Source organism: Squalius cephalus (assembly GCF_949319135.1).
Source record: "Squalius cephalus genome assembly, chromosome: 4".
In the NCBI taxonomy this organism is placed as follows: domain Eukaryota; kingdom Metazoa; phylum Chordata; class Actinopteri; order Cypriniformes; family Leuciscidae; genus Squalius; species Squalius cephalus.
Window position 1 is genome coordinate 42,655,916 of NC_137125.1, and position 25,806 is coordinate 42,681,721.

General features: G+C 41.5%; 1 protein-coding gene across 13 annotated transcripts in view; it reads left to right on the plus strand.

The window, feature by feature from the left end:
• sox5 (SRY-box transcription factor 5) overlaps positions 1–25,806 on the plus strand; it is a 235,917-nt gene that overhangs the window by 189,865 nt on the left and 20,246 nt on the right. For 10 of the 13 annotated variants that reach the window (XM_079869700.1, XM_079869709.1, XM_079869708.1 and 7 more), the window contains 4 exons: positions 10,531–10,617; positions 13,642–13,814; positions 15,127–15,195; positions 23,805–23,931. In XM_079869700.1, the coding sequence (XP_079725826.1) occupies positions 10,531–10,617; positions 13,642–13,814; positions 15,127–15,195; positions 23,805–23,931 (456 nt within the window). The remainder of the gene's footprint in view (positions 1–10,530; positions 10,618–13,641; positions 13,815–15,126; positions 15,196–23,804; positions 23,932–25,806) is intronic. The other 3 variants (XM_079869704.1, XM_079869703.1, XM_079869702.1) reach the window with 2 other exon arrangements.

The window sequence follows — 25,806 nt, forward strand, 5'->3', positions numbered from 1 at the left end:
AGTTTGTCGGGATATTTTTCTGTTAAAGATTGATTTTAGTCCAGAAACAAGTATTAAAACTTAATTGGCTAACACATTGTGTTGTGCACAGTCCTGTTGAGTACACTTGAGCCTCTTAGCAGTGCTCAAGGAGGCGATAGAGTTGCCTTCAAATGACTTTCTCATTAAACTGGAAATGTTATATTTGCCTGATTGGCCACGTCCAGCCAATTTCATTGGTTAATTCAATCACGCAGTCACCTGTCAAGAAAAGTTCAGACTTAAGTTCAGAAATATCGTGAATGGATCCGATAATGACAAACAGTAAAGTTATATATCAGGATTTGCTACTAGTGCTATTCTAAAGGGTTAAAGTTTTAAGTTTGGAGATAGTAGTTGTTTCAGCATTGTGTAGGCAAATATCACATGACCTATGAAATCTTTATAATCAGTAGAAGGACAGGGTTAACGCTCAACATTTTATGTCGAATTTAATGTGATTGCAAACTAAGATCTTCCCTTGTTGATTGTAAACACAGCACAGTCTATCAATGACTCTCCATCACATACTACACACTCCTTACAGCTGCTCCACTTCCTGGTTTTGAGTGCACGAGACTGAATGCCGGTAGTGGACACCAGCGAGTGAATGAAGCTCCGGTAGGGGGTCTTTGAACACAAGGGGGAAGCTCAGAATTAACCCCAGCAGTCCTGCGGTCAGGCATCGCACTTTGAAATAAAGCAATCTGTCTCTGCTGAGTGGTCCTAGGTCAGCACCCTTCGGCCTGCCAGAAAATAGGCCCTTTATTTGAGCCAGATGTTCAGAAATGAGCTAGGCGGATCCCAATCCTCCCTCTTTCCCTTCCAGTGTCTCTGTCTCTGCCTTCCTTTGCTCTTGGACTCCTTCCTATTCCGCCACTGCCCCCCCACCCCCCTTCTCCTGTCCCATGGTGGCGGTGAGAGACTCTGGGAGACTCCGACTTCTCCGGGAGAGAGAGCTCTAGCCTGGCTGCACGCCCGAGCCTGATCCCCTGCCTGGACGTGGGGACCGCTGGAAGACTGAACAGGTGTTCTCCACTTTTTGATTTCAGTGCATTTGAATTAATCCTGTCAGCTCAGCTGTTAAAACAACTGTCACCCCCAGCTGCTAGTCATTTTAGGCTGGATCTGACACACTCCGCCAGTCTACGGCAGTCGCCGATGACATACACACACTCTCACCGTCTGTTCCCTGGCCCATTGTCACGGCCACAAAGCGATTTGCACACACACGTACATACACAGACGCATACGCACAAAGGAAATGCCTCGGCACATCTGCATAGTCCAAAGAAAATTTTAATTGAAATTGAAAACATTGTTTATGATATAAAGAAACTGATTTTCACTTTGAAAGCAGTCTTCACAATGAGCTAACACAGGTTATGTAGCCTGATGAGGTTTATATATTTATCTAAATGATAGAGAAATTTATTATTTTAAAGAAAGGCAATTGTAATTACAATAGACAAATGTAAACCTTAAATTTATAAATGTTTATTTATTTACATTTAAATGTATTTATGTAAATGTATTTCTTTTATTTACATTTATTTATTAATCGGTTTTACTTTTTAGGTGTACATTTTTGCCAAATTTCTAGGGACAATTTTATTCCCCCCGACTGTATCTATCTTAGTAAACCACACAAATTATCGTACATCACATGTTTCCTTCTCTTTCCACACTATATATTTTTAATTATTGCCATTTAAAAGCTAAACCTCCTCTTCCTCTCCCCTTCACCTCTTCTCGCCCTCCTCAGCTCAGAGGTGCTGTTTCAGAGAGTGTTGTTCCTGTCGTTCAGTTGGATCTTTTTCAACCTCCTTTTCTTTCATCCGGATTCACATACCCCTTAGTCAGATACAGGTTACACATTCTGGCAAATGTTTCTCGCACATTTAAATATCTGTTTACTTCTTTTTATTGCCAAGAGCAGAGAAAAACGCAGTGGGTTAATTACTGGTGGATGATAAATGGTTGGTCGAGGGAGTGTTCAGAAACTTGGGCTGTTTAGTTTTTGCCCTGCCTTCCCTTTTTTATGCAATGCCAGGGAATACATCCGTTTCTCCAAAAAAAGAAGAAAAAAGTTCAGGTGTGTGAGAAAATGTAGGATTCATTAGCTTCATTTAGGGCCAGCACTCCAATGTAAGTGTGTCAGGTTGTCAGCGTTTTTAAGAGATGAATTCTCTATCAGAGGGCCAGGCCACGTTCTAATCTTCTCGTGAGGCTGTTCTCACCTTTGGAGAGAGAGAGATAAATGGAACGCAGAACAGAAATAAGCACTCTTGCACAATAGAATGTATAGTTTGTCATGTGTTTGGTATATTTGCTTACAGGCTTATGACGTTTCGGGGACTTTGGACCCCAGTGTGCACACAGCAGCAGGAGAACAGAGCGAGGTCGTGGATTTAGCCCCCACCCCTCTGTTGTTTTCTACACAGATAAACCTCTTCTTGTGCATTACTTTAGTCTTTCCCAACCTTTTTTGTTTTGTCTTACCACAGGCCTATAGTAATTCTTAAGTAATCCGTCATTGTTGCTTTTGTAACTTATATTATATTCTACTTCCTGGGGGTGGACGTACCACTGGTTGGGAATCACTGCAATACAGTGTGTTTCTGTTTGAACGATACTGGGAACTGGGATAGTGTGCACACTTAATATTTTTATCTGATGACTATATTTGAGGACCTCTAAAGTGCCGCGTTCCAGTGCATTTAATATGTTAACATTATTATGAGTGCACTGTACAGACTCGCACAGTAAGGGTTTAAATAAACGAATTAAGATGAAACGGGCCGTTTTTGCCGTCCTGTACCCCTGCTGGTGACTAACCAAGGGAAATGCAATATAGCTTATAAGAGGGGAGGTTTTCCCATGACCAACCTTATCAAGCAATCAAAGTTTTAACTTGAAAGCATTTACCGCATCCCCCACCCTGTCCACCTCCCCTCTTCCTGTCCTACAGATGAAGAGAAAGAAGTTGAGGGATGTGTCGGATGGTGGGTGAAGGGGTCTGTTGGCTTTGCTGGGCATGGGCAGCTTCTTAGAGCTGTTAACAATCACCTAATGGCTCTCACATGGCTACCAGTATCTGGGAGCAGTGAAGCCCACACAATGCCGGCCATTCTTACAGCAAGCATTTTAACTGCCCCAGGCACACAGAGACAACAGCAACAATTAAATCCAGTGTAAATCCGGAGTGTGTTAGGGAAAAACATGTCTTTAGATTCCCTACTTCCTGCTTGCACAGGTCAGACGTAGCCATTTTGCTTATTGATAAGCGTCTGTCCATGCCTCCGTCAGGAAAAAAAGCTGCGTCCGTGAATGTGAAAGAAATGAAAAACAATGTAAAGACAAGAGGAAGCAAATTGTAAAATGGGTAATAACTGTTTTCATTTTTCATTTGTTATGACAGTTTAAAATGGAGACTTCTGAGTGTTTTTTTTTTGTTTTTTTCCTCCAAAATGCAAAGCAGCATTATCATGTCAGCATAGTCTGCCTGTGTGTGTGTGACAGGCCCGTGACAGCTGCTTTCTGAAAGCCACAGTACACTTCAACGTGACATACAGCAATTGTGATTTTAACAGACACCGCGGCCTCTGCCGTGTGCTTTGACAAATTTTATATATATTTATTTAGTTACTTATTTATTTATTTTCGATTACATTCCAGTCCATGGTTTGTGTGATGCGGACTTTGTGATAGCAAGTGTTTGCAACCATATGCGTGTGTGTGGGTTGCCACAGTCCAAAGCTTTTTTTTTTGCTTTTTTTTCCCTGCTGTCCCACAGTTAATGCATCAGAGACTCGGACGAACACGTTGTATTCTTTTGTTGTCATTTTAAAGTGATGTAATGAAAGCGGGTGGCGGCAGGGCCCCGGGGCTATGACAGCTCTCTGCTGACTGGGCTGCGCACGAGACACGCTGAAGAGGGGTTATTGCCACGAGACAGATTGAAAGTGTCATTTTCCATTATAGAGCACACGGAGGAAGCACAAATATGCCCTGGCCTACTTTAACAGGATGCCTTTGACAAGAGAAATGTGTGTGCTCAGAGAAGAGGGGAGTCCTGAGCCCAGCTTAACCCTTTCTTCTGACTTACCGCGGCACGACAAATTACGCTCTTGTCGGAATCTGGTTGTAGCGCAGATGAGAATAGTTCACTCGAAAATGAAAATTTAGTGTTATTGTGTCTTGTTATTTCGAACCCATATGACTTTCTTTATTCAATGGAACACAAAAGGAGATATTTAGCAGAATGTTTAGCACAATCTGCTTTTTCCCAATAATACAGGGGGGGAAAAAAGGTAATTTTACCTATTTAAATGATCATAAACATCAATTATACAAAGTACATTCCCATATATGCGAAACATAATCCTCACTGCATATTTTCTCACTTAATTGTCTGCAATCATTATAATTCTTTGCTTTTAGCTTTTAAGAATTTTGATATGTTAATCTGTTTATGCTTATTCACTTAAAATCAAAACTCAACAGTAAGCCACATTATAAAAAGGCGTGTGTTATGACTGCATGTGTGCACATTAATTAATTTCTATATGTATGTACAATTGCATATATTTGTGCGTGCTTGTGTGTGTGTGTGCGTATCAGTAGCGTGGCTGATACTCAGATGTATGCCAGCCAGATTTGAAGTCTTGGACGTCCTCAGAGAATGTCTTAATTTTCTCAGACTTTCTCACACGTCGTGATGGTTTTGCTCACATTCTTCTTCACAATGTCATGCCCTCCACGCAGTTATTTCAATCTGGCAGTGTAAATTTGGCACCGCGCAAGAGGTGCCAGAATAAATTTGGCGGGAGTTTTGGTTCAAATCAAATTGGACATAAGCACCCACAACACCATCTGTCAGAGAAGGATTGCAGATATGTGAAGGGCACAATTCCGTCAGAGATAAACGACTTTTTCAATTTGTAAATCTCACCCTGCAACTTAAGTTGGGAATTATTTTCCATTCATTTATGGAAAATTGATTTATCATCATCTAACTAAGGACTAGAGCTGAAGAGCACACTTTGTAGTGCTTGTGGGACTTCTATATCACACTACGCAAATGTAGTTTACACAAGTTTTTCACATATTCCACATTTCTAGAACATTCTATAAAGTTCAGTAAAATACTGCATTAATTTCTGTAAATTGTTCGTTTACGCAAATTTACTGTCAGTTTATGTTCAAATGGTTTTGCAAACAATTTGCACCGTTCTGCTCGTGTTTCATTAATAAGTTCTGATGTTTTGATTATGACAACTTCTAATGAGGAACTATATATAGTTCCGTTTACCCATGATGTCATTGTTCTAGAACAAAATGAAAAATGAAAAATAACTGTACAGATGGAGAACAAACAGTTTTTTTTTTTTTTTTTCAGGCGAGGTGTTTTCTTTTTATATTTTGTATTAGAAAATTGTGCCTGTTACCCTGGTGACCACTCTTGAAGGTAAAGGGTGTGTAACCTTTAACTTCAGCTCTGCTCTTTCTGTTGACTTCTGTTAACGCTTTACGCGTTAAGACTTCACACAAACTCTAAACTCTCACCTTATCTCACTCCATCGCGCTCTGTCCCTCCATGTTTCCCTTTTTTCCTTTCTGCTTGTCACCTCTCTAAGACAGGAACGTTTTTTGAGCAAAAACAAGAAAGAAGACATTCTCTGTGTGTGAGTGAATGTTTGTACAGAGTGTTGCTAAGCATTGCCTTTTCCTCCATCAGCACACATAATTGGGACTTTTAGCTTGAATGGCGGCTTTTGATGAGAGATTTGGTCCGATGTTTTTTTTTTCTTTTCTGTTTTTTTCTTGCTCTGTGCGTTTCTACACTCACAGTCTCACAGTGTCTGCTGCGCCGGGAGAAAACACGAGCGACTGCTGATGTTTGAACGTCCTTTAGAAAGAATTTTCAACATGGTCTCTGGGCAAATAACAGCCATACATAAATTGATCATCAAGGGTGATTATAATCATCTTTTCATTTGACAGGGGAATTCAGGAGCAGAGTTTGCACAGCGTGTTTGTTTCTGAATCAAACTTCTGCCGTTTGCTCTTTAAAATCTCATGAACTTTTTTTAAACATGATACCCTAAATCTGGAATCTGGACTGCATTCATTGATTATAGTGGTTTAGTCACAAAGGCTGTAATTAATGACTAGTTTTGTGATTGAAACCCATCTCTGTGTGTTTGTGTTTACTCCTTACAAAGATCTAAGCGCAGCTGGACTCCTGTGTGTGCGCGTCTCGTGATGGACATTTATACGGCACTGAACTCAAAGTGTGTGACCGTCCTTTCTGTCCAACCTTAGATAAACTAGCTGGGTGCTTGTATAATTGGTTATTCAATCCTGACCTCTGTGGCGACTGGGAGCTGCTGCAGCGTGTTGCTTTCTGCCAAGAGCAGTCAATGTGGAGCCTGTTCTGGTGCTGTGTGCTGGGCCGGGCCCGAGCCAGGGCCTTTCCTGTGAGCCCTCCCCACCCGCGTGAAGCTGGCGCTGGGACACTGGCCCTTTTGTTGTCCACTGTGGGCCTGGCTCTCCTTGTCTCATTCCCCCTCCGTCTCCCCGCTTCTCTCCACTCCTCCAAAACCAACCCCCGCCCCCTCTTTCTTTTCCGAACAAAACATCTCATTGGCTTTGCAAATATGAGATAATTGGAAAAATGGAGTTGGCCGGGCTGAGTCAGAACGTTTGGGCAAAAAATAGCACCGCAACGGCGAGGCATAGAGAAACACAGAGTGGGTGATGAAATTATTTGTGAAGTACAGAGCCCAGACCGCCTTAAGTTGGACCATGGTGTGTGAAGAATGAAAGTGCACTCGCTGGTGGCACATCTTGAGTGGTTCTTCCACGCTTTTGGGCCAGGTGGCTGGACATCTTGGCTTTGGCTCTGCCAGCTGCTGGAGTCCTCTGGAGCCAGTGAACTTTAATAATGCCCCATAATTCACCTATTATTGCCAGATTAACTTCTCCTCTCCCATTTTGGCATGGTTTGTGTGGTGGTTGGTGAGTTTGTGATCTCATATTCAGTTTACAGATGAGTGTGCGTAACTGACGACACTTGTTTGTCAGATCTGTCTGCCTAACATCCTGTTCAAGACACAAATAGAGGTGAAATGAGTATAGGGACAGTTCAGGTGTTGATGGTCCTCAAAATCTGATCAAGAGACCCCATGGGGATATATGTGTGTGTGTGTGTGTATATATATATATATATATATGTGTGTGTGTGTGTATGTGTGTGTGAATTGCTCCTTCCTTATTAATATTACACACATTTATGTTAATACTATTATTCATATTTTATTTTATTTTTGTCCCTCACCACTACCTTTAATTTGCTCACTATTTTTGGAAAAACATTTTTTAAAGCTGCTTAGAAACAATATTTCAAATAGGACCATTAGAGAGAAATAATACTTTCTCGCTTTATATCTTTTAACAAACATTCTCTCTCAATCAGATTATGTCTAATTGACACATCTTGGCACAGACACTCCTTCTCTCAAACACACCCTTGCTCTGTGTTTTTCCACTGTTCTCTTTCTGCTGTACCCCTCAGGCAGTGCTGGTCCCACCAAAAATGTGCTCCCCACCTTGTAAGGGCGCATAGGGTTCCACCCAGCTGCCACAAACAAGACCTCTTTACACTAATGCGTACAAGCTGTGCTGCTGTATTGGAAATAATGGGACCAGTCTCAAAGTTTCTGCCCTCTCTCACTTCTGTTTCTCTCTCTTATGCACATATTTTGAATGCCGATAACCTATTCACATAGCAAATATAGGTATTCACATACTTTAAATCTGCAGTTAGTATGTTTATCTTTTATCTTTATAGAACATTTTATAGTTCAAAGTTTTCTCATTCAGACTTGGAGTTTTCACATGGGTTTTATTTTAAGTATTACATTTTTCTCATACGTTTCTTTTAAATTTCCTTAAGAGATATAAATGAGATGCAAATGAGACCAATTTGAGCATGCAGTAAGTGTATAGAGCTATTACATTAATATGGTTAGCTTTGGTCTTTATAAATATTAGATGAGAAATGTTTGAGTTCATATTAAAATATCTTGAAAATATCATATTAAAATGACTTTTCATTTCAGAATTCTGAGCATAGTGTGAAACTTTTGACGCTGTAGGGGAGACATTTGAAAATAGTTTGCCATTTTTTTTTACATTTGAGATGCAGGACACTCCATCAAAATTCTCAATTAATTTAAAGCCTCAATCCATTTATCCCAATCTCAATATATCGAAACAACGGAGATATATAAAAGAGATCTCATTTGTGATTTTTAGTTCACTACATTTAAATAAGAGTCTGTATTATTAAGTACACTCATGTGCTCATGTAAAGTGGCAGGTTAAAGTCCTTATTTTAGCATTTAAAAGCATAAGTTGTTTTTCATATTGAAAAAACTAAAAGCAACATCACAGGCTGAACTGAAAGGTGCTTCTATCAAAGGCCCACAGAAAAGGGGCGCCGCAACAGCCGCAACTTTTCTTCCCAAACCATGAGAGAGGTTGAAGAACGAGATCAAGACGGGAGCTGCCACGAAAGACAGATACATCAGCATATCTGCTTCCTTCTCTGTCCATTTTGCAGTAAACGATTGCACAGATCCCCGCTGCGGGCTGTCACATAAAAGAGGGCTTTCTATTTTTATTAATAGTTAAAGTGAAGGAGCTGTCAGCAGGGACAATAGCAGCCATGTTAATAAATAAAAATAATAACTATTATGGTGCCGCGGTGAGAGAGAGGGAGAAAGTACTATACTATACACGGAGAGAGAGAGCAGGCAGGGGGGATAGACGGAGTGGCCATTTGTTGAAACCTTTCGCTTGTCAAAGCTCTTGGGCTTAAAAGCCTCTGTCATTGTTACGCACAGATGCCAGAATAGAGGAGAGAGAGAGAGAGAGAGAGAGAGAGCCGAGGGCTAATAACACCTGTTGGGGTGACAGTGAGACAGCTGTCAGTAGAAACAGCAGCAGTGAAGGTGATTGGCTGAACTGTGAGGCAGTGCGTCCATAAACCAAAGACGTCTGTTACAGGCCTGAAAGTGTCAAACTTTGAAGTCCAGAGGCGAGACCAAGAACACAAAGGATATTCAGAAATACTCGAGGCAAGAATGCGACTAACTTTAAATTGCAGACATGCCACTGAGGACGTTTGAGCACTAATCAGACATGAAATATTTGGCAAGTCTTCTTCTATTTGGCAAGTCTTTGAGTGTAAGTGTGTGTGCCGCCCACCTGGGGCCTGTACAGTCTATCAGTCGCAAAGACACAGGTTAGTTCTCAGTGTATTAACTCCAGCTGAATTGGTAATGGTGCCACCTGGTGTTTTTACTTTGGTGAAAAAGTATTTAACTGTGTATGTGTGTGTATTTTTGCTTTTGGAGATGTGAATTTTAATTTTCTGATGGGTTTAGTGATTAAGATTTAAATTATGTTTTTCAAGACACGATTTATTGTATAAAATAATATGGAAACAAACCCATGACCTCCAAATTGTAAGCGTCATGCTTTACTATCTGAGCTATAGGATGTAGAATTACAAAAAGAAAGAATGAAAATGAAATGGAAAGGAAAAGGAAATCATAATTGAATGTAAAAAGTGTGTGTGTGTGTGTATTTTTGCTTTTGGAGATGTGAGTTTTCATATTCCGAAGGGTTTAGTGATTTAAGATTTAAATTAGTCTGAATGAGGAAAAGGGTGTTTTTAGACATGATTTATCATATAAAATGATATGAAATCAAACCAAGCATCATGCTTTACTCTTTGAGCAACAGGATGTAGAATGACAAAAAGGATAAAAATGAAACCTAAAGGAAATCACAACTGAATCTAAAGTGTGTGTGTGTGTGTAGTTTCTCAGCCAGCTAAAATACTGACTGCTGTCATTTACCACAAACACACACCTTGTGTTTCTCTTTCACTCTTTGTGTCGCTCTCTTCCTCTTGTTTTGTTTCATATCGCAGTTAATTGTTGTGATGGTGATGCTGGTACTGGTGTACGCATGTATTTGTGTTAGAGAGGAATACAGGGGGGGGGGGGGGGTGTTGAGAGTTGTTGTAATTTTCCTCCCTCTCTCTCTTGTTTGAGACGTCCGTCCTTGGCAGGTTAGTAATTAGCGTGTGGGGTGGAGGGGTTAGCGGGTTCGCGGGGTGTATTAGGAAAACAAAGCGCACAGCCTCGATAATGTGTCCATTGTACCCGGTGCATTAAGAGCCTCTTTGTGTTAGCTGGAGCATAGGGCTAATGATTGGCTAACAGCAGGTGAGGAAGCCGCTCAACTCTCTCTCTCTTTCTCTCTCGCTGTCTTTCTCTCTCCTTCTCTCTCTCCATCCTCTCTTCCTCCTGCCCTACTGTTGGTGCCATTAGAGAGACGGGCCTTTATTACAGCAAATGGACTTTAAATGAGCTATATTGTGATGTTGCCTGCCTGTGGTAATTCTCTCTCTTTCTGTCTCTCCCTCCCCTCCAGAGGCCCCCAGTATTGAGAGGCTGTTGTCTAAGGACTGGAAGGACAAGCTATTGGCCATGGGTTCTGGCAACTTTGGGGAGATCAAAGGTAAAACGAAAGACTTTGTGTCTTCATTTGACCTCTGAGAGTATGCATGTTCGTTTTCGGCCATTGATATATCTGTTGTATCTCTTTTTAGAGCAACAACCATTCGCTATTCCAATCAGCGATTGGGTCAGAAGAGCTGGTTTTGCAGTTCTAGTTCTGAATTGAACCTATAATCATACTTATAATTGTACGTATCAAATGTCACCTTAGACATCTTCAAGCGTTACGAGAGCTCAGGTATGCTAATCCACCTAGCGCTAGCCTCTTCGCCTGCCCCTGTTAATGATCTGCCGGAATGACTTGCTAAGCAACAGCCTTGCTCATGTTAGCACGGTTAATGATACATCCTGTTAGGTCGCTCAGCCGTAGCAAGAACACACTCCTCTGTCACTTTAACAAGCCTTCCTCGCGCTAGTGGCGTGTTCGCAAGGCTAACTCTGGAGTAAATGTACTTCATTAAGCTCAGAAATATTTAATCAACGAAGCTTGTTCACGCTCCTGGTGCAGAAAAGGGAGCGCCATTGATCAAGCCGTCGGTGCGGTAACCCCACTGTGATGACATTTTAGCAAGAGAGCATCCCCGCCATGACCACCGATGACTAGCGGTTGGAGAGGTCCCTCGCAACTGTCATCTCTCTGTGTGTGCGTAACCTTCAAGATCAGAAATGGGCACACAAATGTAAAAATCATTTTAAATGGGGTGCTGTAAGCAAGGTTTTCTTTGAAATATCACGTTTTATCCAATCAGGTACACTCTCAGTCTGTGAATAAATTTGTATGTTCACGTTCGGGTTTGCTTGCATGTCTTTGGGAATCGGGTTTTGTCAAGAGTGTGAAGTTTGCAAAACAGTGATAGTAAAACAGCTGAAATTGCTTCTAGTTTCTTTGATAAAACAATAAAAAAAAGAATTAAGCAGAGAAACGTTCATAAAAATGGTATTGTATAAAGCAAATTGCATTTTATTTTGCCACTAGCAGATATATTCCCTGAAATTAAACCATGGTTGATAGTTGGTTGATAGTAGAATGGTGATATGGAATTATATAAAGTATTATCGCACAGCTATTGACCAGTCTATGCATTTTATAGAACAGATACTGTATAAGAGAATTGTACTTTAAAAAGTCAACTAAATAAATTGCACAGTAAAGAACAGCCTGTGTTAACCACATAGGAGATGATTACAAAGCGAAAGAGACAGAATGAGAGAGGAAGATAGAAGAAAAGATGGAAAGAAAAGTGGTAATGGACAATAAGAGCCTCGGGCTAAGCTCTTTCTCTCCTTCTCTCCCTCATGTAACACAGTACTGTGCTGCTTTAGGGATTTGTCTTTTAAGCCCAGTCATTAATTAGCAGTGAGAGCTGCTTGACAGGTATTACATTGTTACAAATTGGTTAATTACTGTGGTTTGTGACATGAGGCAAGGCAGTAAAGGCAGCCCTAGGATGTTTAGAGAGAGAGGAAACCACTTATTGATCCAAAGCTGAACTTTCAGTAGCCGAGGTAAAAAGCCTTCGGTTGTGATTGATGAGGCTGGTGTATTTTCTTATGTGTGTGTATAAACACTTTCTGTCAACTCTAGTCTTAGGGCATCCAGAGTATATTGTGTCAGAGGTTCAGTCACATTTTAATGAGTGAATCTTACTGACAGTCTTACCGAGTTAGGGACGTGCAAAGCTACATTCAAGACATTCATCTTGTATAGTTCACTTAAGATAGCCCTATGTTGGTTTATGGGGCATGTCCACCAACAATGATCAGATACGTTCTCGTTGGATTCTTTAGCATTTCGTCCTTCCAGTAAAAAACAGCTGGACAGAGTGCAGGAGTCTCGAGATATGTTTTAAACTATTTTTAACTTGCTATATAATGTGTTCTGACAAGGTGAGGATTTTTTTTTCTGTTGACCCAGTCGGGAAACAAGAAATGAACAAGAAATGATAGATTTATATGCATCAGAAAAAGAAATGTATATATGTTGTTTAATATTAGGGTTTATCATATTTCCGTGAAAGCAATGAATTCATGCACACATTTTTGTTGTATGACTCGTTTGATGCTAAATTAATCTAAATTAATCTCTTTTAAAACCCCACAGTTTAAAAATATTAAAGTAAATATTTAAATTGAATATTAAAAAAAAAAAAAAAAAAAAAAAATCTAGATAAAACATTCTGACCCATCCCTGGTATGAGCAACAGGGTCTCGGAAAGAAAGCGAGAAATAAAGATCACTTTGATCCCTCTTTTCTCTGGAAGACTCGTCAGTTTTCACACAAGGCCTTCCCTTGTCCCATGCCGGCTCGGATGCACACCCTCTTGTGAAAGCCCAGTCTGGGAGCTGTTAAGGGGAGCTGCAGGTTTATTTTTCCAACTGGCCGCCTGTGACAGTTGCCTTTATTGTGCATTGTTGAGTCTGTGTGTGTGTGTGTTTGTGAAGGGGTTACAAATGGAGCCTACTCTCACCTTCCTGCCAGGGCAAAGGGTCAGGTCAGCTGCTATGACTCCCTTCTTTCTCTAGCTTTCTTCATCATCTGTTTTTCCCTGGTGAGGAATGTGGCCCCTCAGAAGGTAGAGGCCGAGAACAATGGGGGATTGTGGGCTGTGCAGACGTGTGTCTGTGTGTGTGTGTTTTAACGCAGATATATGACCTCAGACGCACAATTGCACACACATGAACTCATTAACAGACGTGCTCATTTGGACATTTGAACGCTTTAGGGGTTTAGCACACACACAAACACACACACTCTGTTTGATTGGTGGTAGTCTGGGGTAATACCGCAGTGCAACGACATCCTGTCGAGTGATTTAGTCTTCCCTTCTTGCCGTCTGCTCTGGGGCTGATCGTATGTCAGAGCGTTCTCATCTTCAGCCGAGGTCGGAGGTCAGCTCATGCTAAATGTGTAGCGACGGCTAGGTAAACACCAGGGCGATAGCACATCTCAGGAGGAGCACATCTGGGTGCAAGGCTTCCTCGCCTAGCTCTTTGACCTGTGGCCTGTGCCCTTTAACCCCTGCAGGCACCCCGGACAGCCTGGCGGAGAAAGAGCGCCAGCTGATGGGGATGATCACGCAGCTCAGCAGTCTCAGAGAGCAGCTACTGGCCGCCCATGAGGAGCAGAAGAAACTAGCCGCTTCGCAAATCGAAAAACAGCGCCAGCAAATGGAGTTGGCGAAACAGCAACAGGACCAGGTTAGCACTTTTTCACCATGTTTCATCAGTTATGCAAGAGCAGGATTGGCTAATATATTATTGATATAAATGTTTAATGATAACATGAAAATTAAATATAAAAGTTCAAATAAACACTTATTTCACACAATATGTCCTCAAAAATGTTTGTGTGGTTGAATTGGCCTGGTCGTCTAATGCAGGTCCTAACCAGGCAAATAATGCAATAAAGCTTGGTGTTGTACCCAATGAAATCTCATTGGTCAAAAATCCTGAACCACTTAGCTGTATATTAATCGATCACATTGTTCTGATAGGCTGTAATTTTGTCACTTTGCAAAGCATTCTGCTGTTAGAAAAGACAGGAAAACAACGCCTGATGCTTGAAACTTATGTCATAATATATTTTCTAAATTGACTACTTGATGGGTTAAGGAAGCCCTGTATATTAGGCTGGTTCCAGGTTCTCTTGACCCTGATCATTTGTTTCTTAGGGGGCATTAACATAAGATGCTTTTTTGTATTCATAAACGGCTAGATGAAGCACAACTTAATGGAACAGAATGCAGGAGTCTTGAGACAAATTTTTATAGGTTGTAAAAAAAAAAAGATGGCTGATGTTGCTTTAAAGGGGATACATTTTTTTGACGGGGTTTTTCCGACACTGTCAGGATGTTAATTAGAGCACCACTGTAAAATTATTCAAACAAAAACAAATTAGAGAAAGATAAGCTAGTCAGCCTCAGTAATAATATATTATGTTGTTGGATAACTAGTAAATTAATGACCCATTCCTTCCTATCATGTCTGATTATGCCACTGTTCTGGATTTAAATAGTACAGAACAGTGTTATCAGTGAGTGAGCGTGTGTGGAGAGGAGAGGAATGGGTGTGTAACACTCTAACGTTCTTTACTTTGAACCACATTGACAAAGAAACCTTCTGTGTCTCCTTCCCCCCCTATAAGTATGTGTGTAGCGTTTAGGTCCCCTCCAGCACGCAGGCAGGAGACTAAAGGTGTTTGCATACAGAAGTGTGTGCTTTAGCTTTGTTGTGTGTATAGTTGCTTCTGGGGAGCTCAGTTTTACAAAAGAAAACAGATCAGTATTAACACATACACCAACACACCCCTGTACACACACACACACACAACGCTCCAGGACTGGGCGCCACTCCTTGGTAAATATGTATGAAATACAAAAGCATACTCAAGAGCTTCAAACACAGTTAACAGTCACATACATGCATGTGACCCCCCATCTGAACAAATAATGTCCTCTCTTGTTGGAAAAGAGTTTGACGTATGTGACAGTTTGACATGTTCTATCCGCAGATTGCACGACAACAGCAGCAACTTCTGCAGCAACAACACAAAATCAACCTCCTGCAGCAACAGATCCAGGTGAGTCTTTATATATATATATATATATATGTGCATGTCCACTTGTAGACTTATATGTTTTGCGTTTATGCTTTTGAACAGTTATGTTTGTGAGATGTCGCAGTGCGAGTCACTTGTCACCATGACCGTGGGGTTTCATGACAATCAAACATTCTAGTCCACCAATCAGCAATCAACCCCCCAATCACAATCAGCCAATCACAGACAAGCATCAGTACTGGTATCCAGAGTCCATTCTCGTAGTCCTTTTTCTAGACGAGCAATCAAAATGTAGCTACACAAACGAAGACAAAGGTTGGTCCAAAGAGTAGGAAGCAACACCTCTCAATCCAGAATGCATTATGATAAGCTCAGGTGAAAAAATTCATCCAAGATTACTGACGGATTTAAGAAACGTTGATTATAAATATAATAATATTTATTTGAAACTTTCACAAAAAAGGTCTAATATTACAAAAATAAAACACTAATCAAGAAAAGACTGTTCCCCCAAATGTGTGCATGCTGCATATTTTTATAGATTATCATGCAGTTAGCTTAGCAATGTTAACATTTGGAAGCAATTCTCCCATGCACTTCGAATAACATAGACAGTCTGTGAATGAATGTTTTTCAAAGATTTTGAACAAAGCTTTTAGGTTATAGCATGTCAGCTGCTAGCTATTTGTGTGGTCCTCAAAGTAGCTGCCTAGATGAAGAGCATTTTCAAATCACTTAACAGGCTCCATTTTGGTAAATATGCTGCCTATATAGGTAGTAAACAAGCAGCGCTATATGTTTTGGAAAAGTCTGTGTATTCAATCATATCAACTCATGCAAATCAACTTGTTGGTATGATCATATGATCTTTTAAATAAATGTGTAGGTAATGTCCTGATGGCTGGTAAAGAAGCATGTGGAAAACTAAACAGACACTTTTTGATGGGTTTGTCCCAGCTGACTTATACATGGGGCAGAGAGACACTGGCCTGCTTTGTGTGTGCAGGTGTGAAGCGAATAAAGGCTTTGTGTGCAAGAGGAGATGAGATGATTCTAATTTGGTTGAAAAAATGAGACTTAGCCTTGAGAGGGACTCCGGCAGTTTTGGCCAGGAAGCCACATCACACTGAGACTATTCACACACACACACACACACACACACACACACATAGAGAGAGAGAGAGAGAGATCACTGCCGTCCGCTGGACCCCTGCCATTCTCTTTTAGTGCTTGTGTGTGTGTGTGTGTGTGTGTGTGTGTGTGTGTGTGTGTGTGTGTGTGTGTGTGTGTGTGTGTGTGTGTGTGTTGCAGCTGTGTTTGCTTGTGTGTAGTATGTTCATACTACACAGCTTAGCCTGAACATGTGTATGAGAGACTTATCTGTGTCTATTTCAAAATCCGCATCAGCTCATGTCCTTATGTGTGTTAGTAGCAGCTGTGTGTGCGTCAGTCCCCAAAACACGTCCGCTTGGGTTTTTCTAGCCCCGCTCGTCGCTCACAGAAACAAAGCTTCTTTTTCCCATGACTTTGCAACCTTTTCCCAAACAAGCACTTCTCCATTCAGCCTAGTGGAACAATAGTTTCTCACAGTCAACACGGAGGCGGAGGAGGGGGGCGAGAGGAGGAGACCCTTGTTATGGGCCAATCATATATTAGCCCTAAATCACCTCCTGAAAAACACACATTTGACTTGTGTCTAACACACAGGCCGCTAACACACTCTGAGCAAACGCATGCGTCAGAGACAAATATAGCAGTCCTGAACTTTTAGAGTACATTTAGAGTTTATTACATGACGTTACTGAGGTCAAGAGAGAGATTCCATGTCCAAAAGAAGGAAAATAAGCTTTAAAGTCAACATGAAATAAAAATGTACCCTATTTACCTTTTTAATACAACCTTCCTGGTCTTATTTTGAACAATTGTTCAGTACTTGTCATTTGAAACAACAAAAATGTTTTTTTTTTATAATTTTCCTTTTTGGCTGACATCTTCTCTTTGACTTCTCTTTGACATCAGATTTTTTTTTTGCAATTCAATCCATATCCTTGTCAAATAATCAGTTTTACTGAAGTAAAACTTAAGTCAAATGGATTGCTAATGCTGTTTCACTTTGACTTTATAGCGAAATCCCTGTAGAACCTGCATGGACTTTTCAACCGAAGTCTGTTCCTGTAGCACATTTAAAACTCCTTGAAGAGTTAGTTCTCTCCTGAAATATGCACACACAGTTAACACGTATATACCTCACAGTGTGGGGCCACTTCTTTAGGCTCTTGGGGGTAACATGCATACACACTCTTTCATTCTTATTAAAGCTGTGTCTCAACTCAGGACCCCTGACAGTTATCAAACCAGGAAGACAGGCTCTTTTGGATGAAAGAATCCTCCTGCCGAGAAGCATGAGGCATGAAATGCAGGATACATATAATGCATTTCCATGCTTAACGAGAGGTGTAATGTTGAGAAAGGCCTGTGGGCGCTGTGACTGGGAGCTGCCCACTGGTACAACCTCCTCCTGAGCTCCGCTGTACTCTTAACACTTTCCCGCTGTCTGTTCGCTTTTCTCTCATTAGCAGCCTCCTTTCAGCAAACCTACTCCGGCTCTGCGGGGCATCGCGCTGGTGTTAGAAAATTTCCGCTACCCAGCGCAGGGGCCGGGATGAGGCTCCTCCGCTGTCAAAGTGGTAGTTAACGCAAGTAGCCAGACCTCCCATGAGGAGGATTTTTTTTTTTTTTTTTTTTTTGACTAATTTGACGTAGAACGATAGTCATTTAGCACAAAGGCATTAGCCACAGATAACGAAACAAGCACTGCTGTCGCATGTTTTAGCTAACTAACTAGTTTAAGTCTTTAGACACGGTGGCGACAGAATACGACATGCTGCTTATAAAACACATATTAGAGTCAACCTACATTTCAGGAAATTTAACCTAATAAAGAGCTTCCACGGCAGTACCTTACACATGTCAAACACAGCATGATTGCTTCATAACTCAATCAGACTCATTTGCCATGCGTCAGTACCTCCTTGAGATAGTAAATTCATTTTCCCACGGAATGAGAGTTAAAAAGAAAACGGTTGAGCATTAGCTCATCAGAGTTAGACCAGGTCCTGTGCACAGGAGCAGCTAACCCAATTGGCTGTGTAATTGTTTAATTTGTCTCATTATACCTAAATGAATGTAATTGGTGTTTTTCCTGCATGAAGTGGCCGCACTGGTTGTGTGAACTGGGCTTTGCGCAGCACTGCGGATGATAATGGGGATCGGGGGGATTCTCCCAACACATGTTCCCGATTGATATGAGCACTCGCTTTATATTATTAAGGATATTTCAGGTGGCATTTCAGAGTTCTTAAAGTGAAGTATGTCATTTCTGCTCAATTAGCACTGTCAGTTGTTTATCCTAAAAGTTACGTTCGTAAGTTCTTGTGCCATCTGTAAGTAGACTTTGACTCCAGCTTTAGAATGACATTTTGACATGGTATAAGTTTTACAGCAGATGATTGGACTTAATTAGACACATATGAAGAAAAGGTAACCTTGTATACCTCCCCAGGAAGCAGTGGACAGAAAATAAGGAATATTTGTGTCTGTGTGCATATTCGGATTGTATACCTGTTCAGTTTCCCTAGAAAGAAAACAGTGAGCGAGAGACGGGGAGAATAATGTGCCAGACAGATTTGTCTAACATGCTCATTCAACTCTTATTTGTAAGTAAATGATTGCCACAGGATCAACAAGACATTGAACAAGACAGAGAATGATGAAGGAAGTTCAACCTTTAAAGTAGGCATGCAGAGAAAATTCTCCAAAGTGCTATGTGCTCAACAAGGAAGCCGAAAGGAGAGAAATTAACAGATACAAAGTGTTATACGTGTCCATTTCCACCTCTACTTCCTCTCCAACCACAGAACAACTGTGTGTTACCTAAGCGACTGGCCCTGAGAAACATATAACAGCCTGGTGTGTGCCCGTGTATGCGTGTCTTCATGTGTTTGAGTGTGTGGGGAAGGCTTCTCTCAGCCCGGTGGTTGGCAGCTAATGGGAGCTATTTGAGGAAGGACACACAGGCAGAGGAGCAGATGGGCCCTGCGTTATGCCCACCTACAGCGGGCGGCTGACGCACCTCCTGCACTCACACCTAATGGGGGCCTAATAAAAGGCTGGCTGTCCAGACACAGGCTCGCCACTCAATTTCATTAGCCGCTAATCAGCCAAAGGTGCCCTTGGCTCACGTAAAAAGACCGTTCGCTGGGAAAAAAATGAGAGGCATACTTGAAAAAAAAAGAACGAAGAACATAAGTGAGAAAATGGACATGCGTTAGTGATTGGAAAGAGCAGGGTTGTTGTTTTGGTGGGGTTTGAAAATGCCACATTTGTCTGGAAACCGCGATCAGGCATGGAGAAGAGAGATCAAGCATTAGGGGTGAAGCCATGTGACCTTGAAGCAACTCTTTATTGGTCTAGACTTCAAACCCCACCCGTTTCCCCCTTATATAGCGCAACAGTCTGTTTCCGACTGTAATTATTTTCCATTGAGTATTTGATTTTTAAGGGTATTGTATAACGACAAACCTAGTGTGAGAGGCGAGATTAATAATATATGATTGTGTGGCCACAAGTCAGTGTGATTTTTAGCTTGATTAAAAAATAAACCATGTTTAATTCCAAAATTCCTGGTCTATAACTGCACTGCCCATAATCCTAAAGAGAGCTATCAGATAAGTTGTTGTTACCATGGAAAAGAGAACAGCGAAAAAGAACTCCTATGAAGTACACTCCCTACATCCTCAGGTAACTTTATTGCAAAAATTATTTGCACAAATAAACTTTCAAAATATTGTACTTTATAAATATAATCAATCATTATACTTCAATATTTCCAAGTTTTTGGATTACATCATTTGAAGTGCTTCATGGCATGCATGCATAATTCATTGCCTCGTAAAAGACACTTGTCGTTTACTCTAATTTGTAAAAAAAGGTATTTAAAAACTTAAGATTATAACGTTGTCACTCATCTCAGAGTTTGTTGGTTTGGCTGAAATCCCAATGGAGGAAATTAATTGGAACAATACTAAAAAAAAAAAAACACAAAAAAAAAAAAAACACCAAAGCTGCTGAAACAGCAGAGAAAGTAACTGTTGCGCTCTATTAGGTCCCTGATAACACACCCTAAGGTGACACCTCACAATTGTTGTGAAGTAACACTCTCGTGAATGTGAGATAACATTGGCAGCTTCCTTTTTTAGCCATCAATGTTTAGCCAGGTATATAATAAGCCGACACACTTAATAAAAAGAAGCAGGAAGTACATCCATGAATGCAAAAGCTGTCTGCACGTGTTTGTTTGAGCGTGTGCGCAATCTCAGTCTTATTCACCAGGGACAGTCCTTTCGCACTGATGCCTGCACCAGACTGGCAGTCGTCGCAGGCACTCTGTAAAAGTTAATGGCCTATGCCCACGTCCACGGGGCTAATATTAAGTGCCAGTCTGCAAGTATAGTGCGTGTGTGCTAACGCTGCTATCCAAGCGCAAATTAATTATTAGTTATATGGCTATGTGTCCCCTCTTCAGTGCGAGGTCACTGAGGCCTGCCTTTAATTGCCGGAGCATATGGCTGGAAACAGATTTTAGCGGTGGGACTCGTTCTTAACCACCGTTCTTGCACACATTCTCAGATGTGTGCCATATTGTCAATGCTGGCAGCTATTGTTTCACTCATTTACTTCTTAGAGCAAATTACTCCCTAATAATAGCTCTACCTTAGAGTTTTTCTCTCCTCCGTGCCAGCAAACCTGTTCACACTGCATATGTTAATTATCTGCACATCTTCATTATGTTCAAAAAGCTTTAGGTTCAAGCTGTGCCGCCTGGCGAGAGGCTCTGACTCAGTTTTGTGCCAACTTTCCACTTTTTCCCTTTCCATTTGTTTCTTTCAACATTTTTTCCTTGCTCTTTCACTCTCAAAATCTCGCTCTTTTCTTATAAACTAAGAAAGTTGCAAAGTTAGCCACGCACTTTTTTCCTTGTCCGCCATCTATTTTTCTTTCGGGTAATTAGAGGGTTTTTAAGATTCTAGTTGCATTTGCTGTAGGTTTATATTTAGATTACCTATTTATAAATAGTTAAATAGTACAAATAAAACAAACATAATTTATCTTAACTGTCTTTATTGTGGAGCTGGTCAATAAGACCATTCACAAGAGAGTATTTTTGTTTCATTTGAAAACCAGAAGCATCATATTGTTTTTAGATGTCAGTTCTGAAACCCATTTCCGACCCAATTATCTGACAGACTCTTCTGCGTTCTCAAAGTTTTTAAAAGCTTTTCAAGTGAGCCATTCTTCTGATCAGAGAGTTCAAAGAGCCAGAATGGAATTCCACAGCCAGCTGTTGTCTGATTAATAAACCTTTATAGAGCTTGCAGCTGGAGTTGACACTTTTGTCATAAGCTTTCTGGAATATTCAACAGTTTTAATAGTGAGTTATGACAAAGACAATAAGGGAAGTCCTCTATTCGTGTTTGGGTGTGATGGGGTGTTGCAGCCCCTCAAACAGTGTTTTCCCTAAACTATTACTAGTTTAGCGGGGACCAATCCAATCCCTACAGTTGAGGCACGTTGTTCCAGTTCACGAATATTCTCCCTAATCCTGAGTCCACTTTGTTTCAACGTCATGTGTTCCTGTCCCCAACCAATGCAAGAGATGTTTTACAAGCAATGCTAACTGTTCAATACCTTCAAATTTAAATCTCCTTTGAAAGCAGCTGTAAAGTTCAGTCCTTTTGTTCTCTAGTTCATGATACATGTCATCTGAATGCATCAAACTGCATTAACAGGGCCTGAAAATGTCAATATCAGTCTCACCTACTCTGCGTGGGTAATGCTATTTACTACGTTGATTGAATAGAGAACAGCATGACGGTGTGTTCGAACGCTTTGAGGAGATCCACGAGCCTTTAATTCCATATGCTCCCACACACACTTGCTTACATGTCTATGCTTTTAAGAGAAGAGCGTGTGATTGTAATTTGCCACAAAAACACTCCATGCTCAAAACCACTGGAGAACAAACACACGCATGCGCGTTGGCTAGCACATGCTATTGTGTCCACAGAGCCTTAGCTCGCACTGAGAAGACGCAGGCAAAACCAGAGGAGCATATGTCCAATTAGGACTGGAAGTTAGAGCTGCACCAGCCCGTGGGGGGTCCTGTCGTAACGCAACTATAAAACGCCACTGCCTCCTGATCTGGGAACAGGAGGCCTGCCGTTTGTGGTTAACCAAAATGGAGGAATGATTGCTCTGTGGTTGGAATTCAAAAACCCTCAGACATGCTACTGAGACTTAAGAGAATGAGATAAAATAAAAGTTTAACCTCTGTTTATCTTAACATGCGACTGAGATATACTGCCTCCTTTCCTCTTAGAGCATGTCACTTTCATATATAGACGATTGTCACTTTTGGAGCCTTTGTGTTTTTCTCGACAGTAGAACCATCTGTCCTCTTCTTCTTTGGGCCTGTGTGTCTCAAGACTCTCCCTTTGCCAAAGTCTCTGGCTTGTTTTTTTTTCCTCTTTCCTCCCTTTTTTAATCCTGGAAACCTTGTGAAGTGGTGTGGCGAGGTGCCGAGCATGGTGCTCTGCAGAAATGGAGGCCAGCTGTTGCCAGATCGTGAAGAATCTCCTTTATGTGACAATAAGTCAAGGGGACCAACTATCCCAAAAGTCACCCGTCCATATCTCACTTGTCCTCAGGTGACAGTTGCTGGACAAGCACAGTATTTGAAATCACCCTAGTAATAAACTGGCTAGAGAGGTGCATAGTGTAGCCAGACATAAAGGTACACACAGTGTACACAGTTAAGTTTCAGGAGTGACAACCTCAATTAAATGTGGGAGTGAGTCCCCTAAATTATAATTCCGTGTGTACGGAACACAAATCTCTCCCAAAACTGCAATTATTGACACCGTGGAAACCATATCAACGTTCTGGCGTCTCGTGTGTTTGGTGTCCGCTATTCTGACTAAAGTAATATTACAGTGACAAAAGACTTCTTGTGTTCAGCAATTTTCGATGGAGACGTCGTGTTTTAATGTGCATCAGAGATGTATCTCTCGTCTGTCATCTATCATATCGCTCATTGACGTCATTAACAACTAGTTGTTCAGTTTGACTCTGTTCAGACTGTGCAGAATTTTTGTTAATGCGGTTGTCGCTACTACTTAACTTTCAGGAGTTAATTCGGTTGTAGAATGTGTTTGTCACTAAAAGGTGAATTGTCAACCGAATTTAGCTGCAGTGTGAAGGTCGCCAAAGTGTGGTCTACCTTGCAGCTTATTCCTTATCCACTTAGACAGGAAGTCTAATCAACATGTAAAGCAATTAACCACCGGTTGTTCTGCCTTCATAATCCATTTAGGTTAAGAAAATATCCAATAGATTTGGACCAATTTATGTCCAAAATGGCCTCAGATGGTCAGTGATCAAACTGTGGGTGGTCTGAAGCTGAGGCTAGGACTTTGGTTGAAAAGATTTCTTCATAGTTGACCTACAGTATTATGGCTAGACTCTTTGTTCATGACTAACATCATAATTGCTGTCTCTCTCTATCTCTTCAGCAGGTCCAGGGTCAGTTGCCTCCGCTGATGATACCTGTGTTTCCTCCAGATCAGAGAACTCTGGCAGCCGCTGCAGCACAACAAGGATTTCTGCTTCCTCCAGGGTTCAACTACAAACCGGGCTGCAGTGAGTATTAAAGCAGCATTTCAGTGATGGGTTGTTAAATTAAAGACTTCAGTCTAGTTTATTGTTCACACTAGAGATTTCAAACCAGATTGCTGAAAGCGGAGTCTTCAACCCAATGTTGGGCAGCATCTCCCTCCTGTCTGGTGTGTTATTAAGATCAGCCAACACCACTGATGCCCATCATCTCCCGCACATGACAGACTCTCAGACTAGACAAACTCGCTTGCTTTTGTGTCTCTGTATTTCTTGTTCAAAAGTAGGAACAGGAAAAAAAAGAAAACTTCCTCTGGGGTTTGTGTTTTTGGCCGTAGCAGTCCAACTGTGAAGCAATGTGTTGTTTACCGCGAGAAACGAGGCGGCAAGTGCCAGCAGCGCAGCAGCAGAACGCTCGCGCTCTCACGGGGGGGTAGAGTGACCTGCCCCAGGTTTCTTCATATTAACACGGGCGGCCGCCAGAACACGCGTCCAGTACGCCTCGCACACGCCTCCGACTCCTCTCCAACTGTACGCGTGCACACAAACATTGCATAGATCACACACTCGCACACACTCTCATAAACGCACATCTCCCTTGTGAGACGGACCGGTCCGCATCTCCAGCTCCGCCCACTGCGCTTCACAGTTTCCCAAACAAGTCCCCCCACCCTCTTCCTCCTCCCAACGGCCTCCCTCCCTCCTAACCATAAACCCTCTATTTCAATTACAGCCAGCAGCACCATCAAACCCTGCCCAAAATTTCAATTACGCATGTCATTTAGTTACCATTACAGTGCTTGCTCACGGGGGAGGAAGCCGTCGTTTGAACCCTCAAAACCAGAGAGGAAAAAAAGGGGGATGAAATCCCTCTGGTCGCAGGGTCTGGACTAAGGGGATGCTGGTTCCCACCCATTGCTCCCCGGAGCCAGGCCACGGAGCTCTTCCAGTCAGTCTGAAGATACTGCCTTCTCGCCAACAGCAACATGTTTGCTTTTCTTAGTTTTGCTCTTTTGTTACAGCTGTACCCAGGAGAGACATAAAATAGCTGGAATATTTGTATTTGTTTAGGGACTGAGAGAAAGACAAGAAAAAAAGACAAAACACACACATCTCCCCAGAATACATCCTTGAATTGGGTCCAGGGCAATCTTTAACTAAGCGGATGAGTATTTTTTTTTTAAGCGTGGGGGGGGGGGCTTAAATAGCAGTGTATGGGAAAAATGTTTTGGACTGACTGATAGGAGCGTCTGGTTTATTGCTTACTGAGACAAGGTCCGACTTCCTCTACAAACCCCTTTAACAGATACTCTAGAGTCCCGGGCTGTATCCGCTGCCTTATCAACAAGTGCATTTACGTGCACATTAAAAATTTAATTTCAGTTTTACTAAAGCAATAATATGTCTTTTTAATAAAAAATGAACATTTATTAATGTACTTCCATCAGATGCCATTCCAATTCTGCCTTACTGCATGCACAGAATGGTGGGATATCATGGGCGAAGGGCACATTTATGCTGGCTTTAAAACACGACCAGACATGCACTCCATAAATCGCTGAGTCTTTTAAAATAACAGAATGATGGTGTCACTTTTATATGATATATTTCAAAGGCCATCTATTTGGACATTGAGACATTTCCTCCCCTCTGTTCTTCCTCAGAGCGCTTGTATCCAACTTCTCCTCCCTTTTTGGCCGACATCATTCCATTGTTCATCACGCTTTGCACTCAAAAAACTGCAGAACCGATTTGAGAGCACACTCGTGGTTTCTCATGTCACAGGCCTTTTCAGCGCAACGCTAATAACCCCCCTACCTCCTCTAGCCGAACTGGACTGACCTTTACCTCCCGGTCATGTAATTATAAAGCCCATATCTGCAGGTGGACGCTAATAACTCT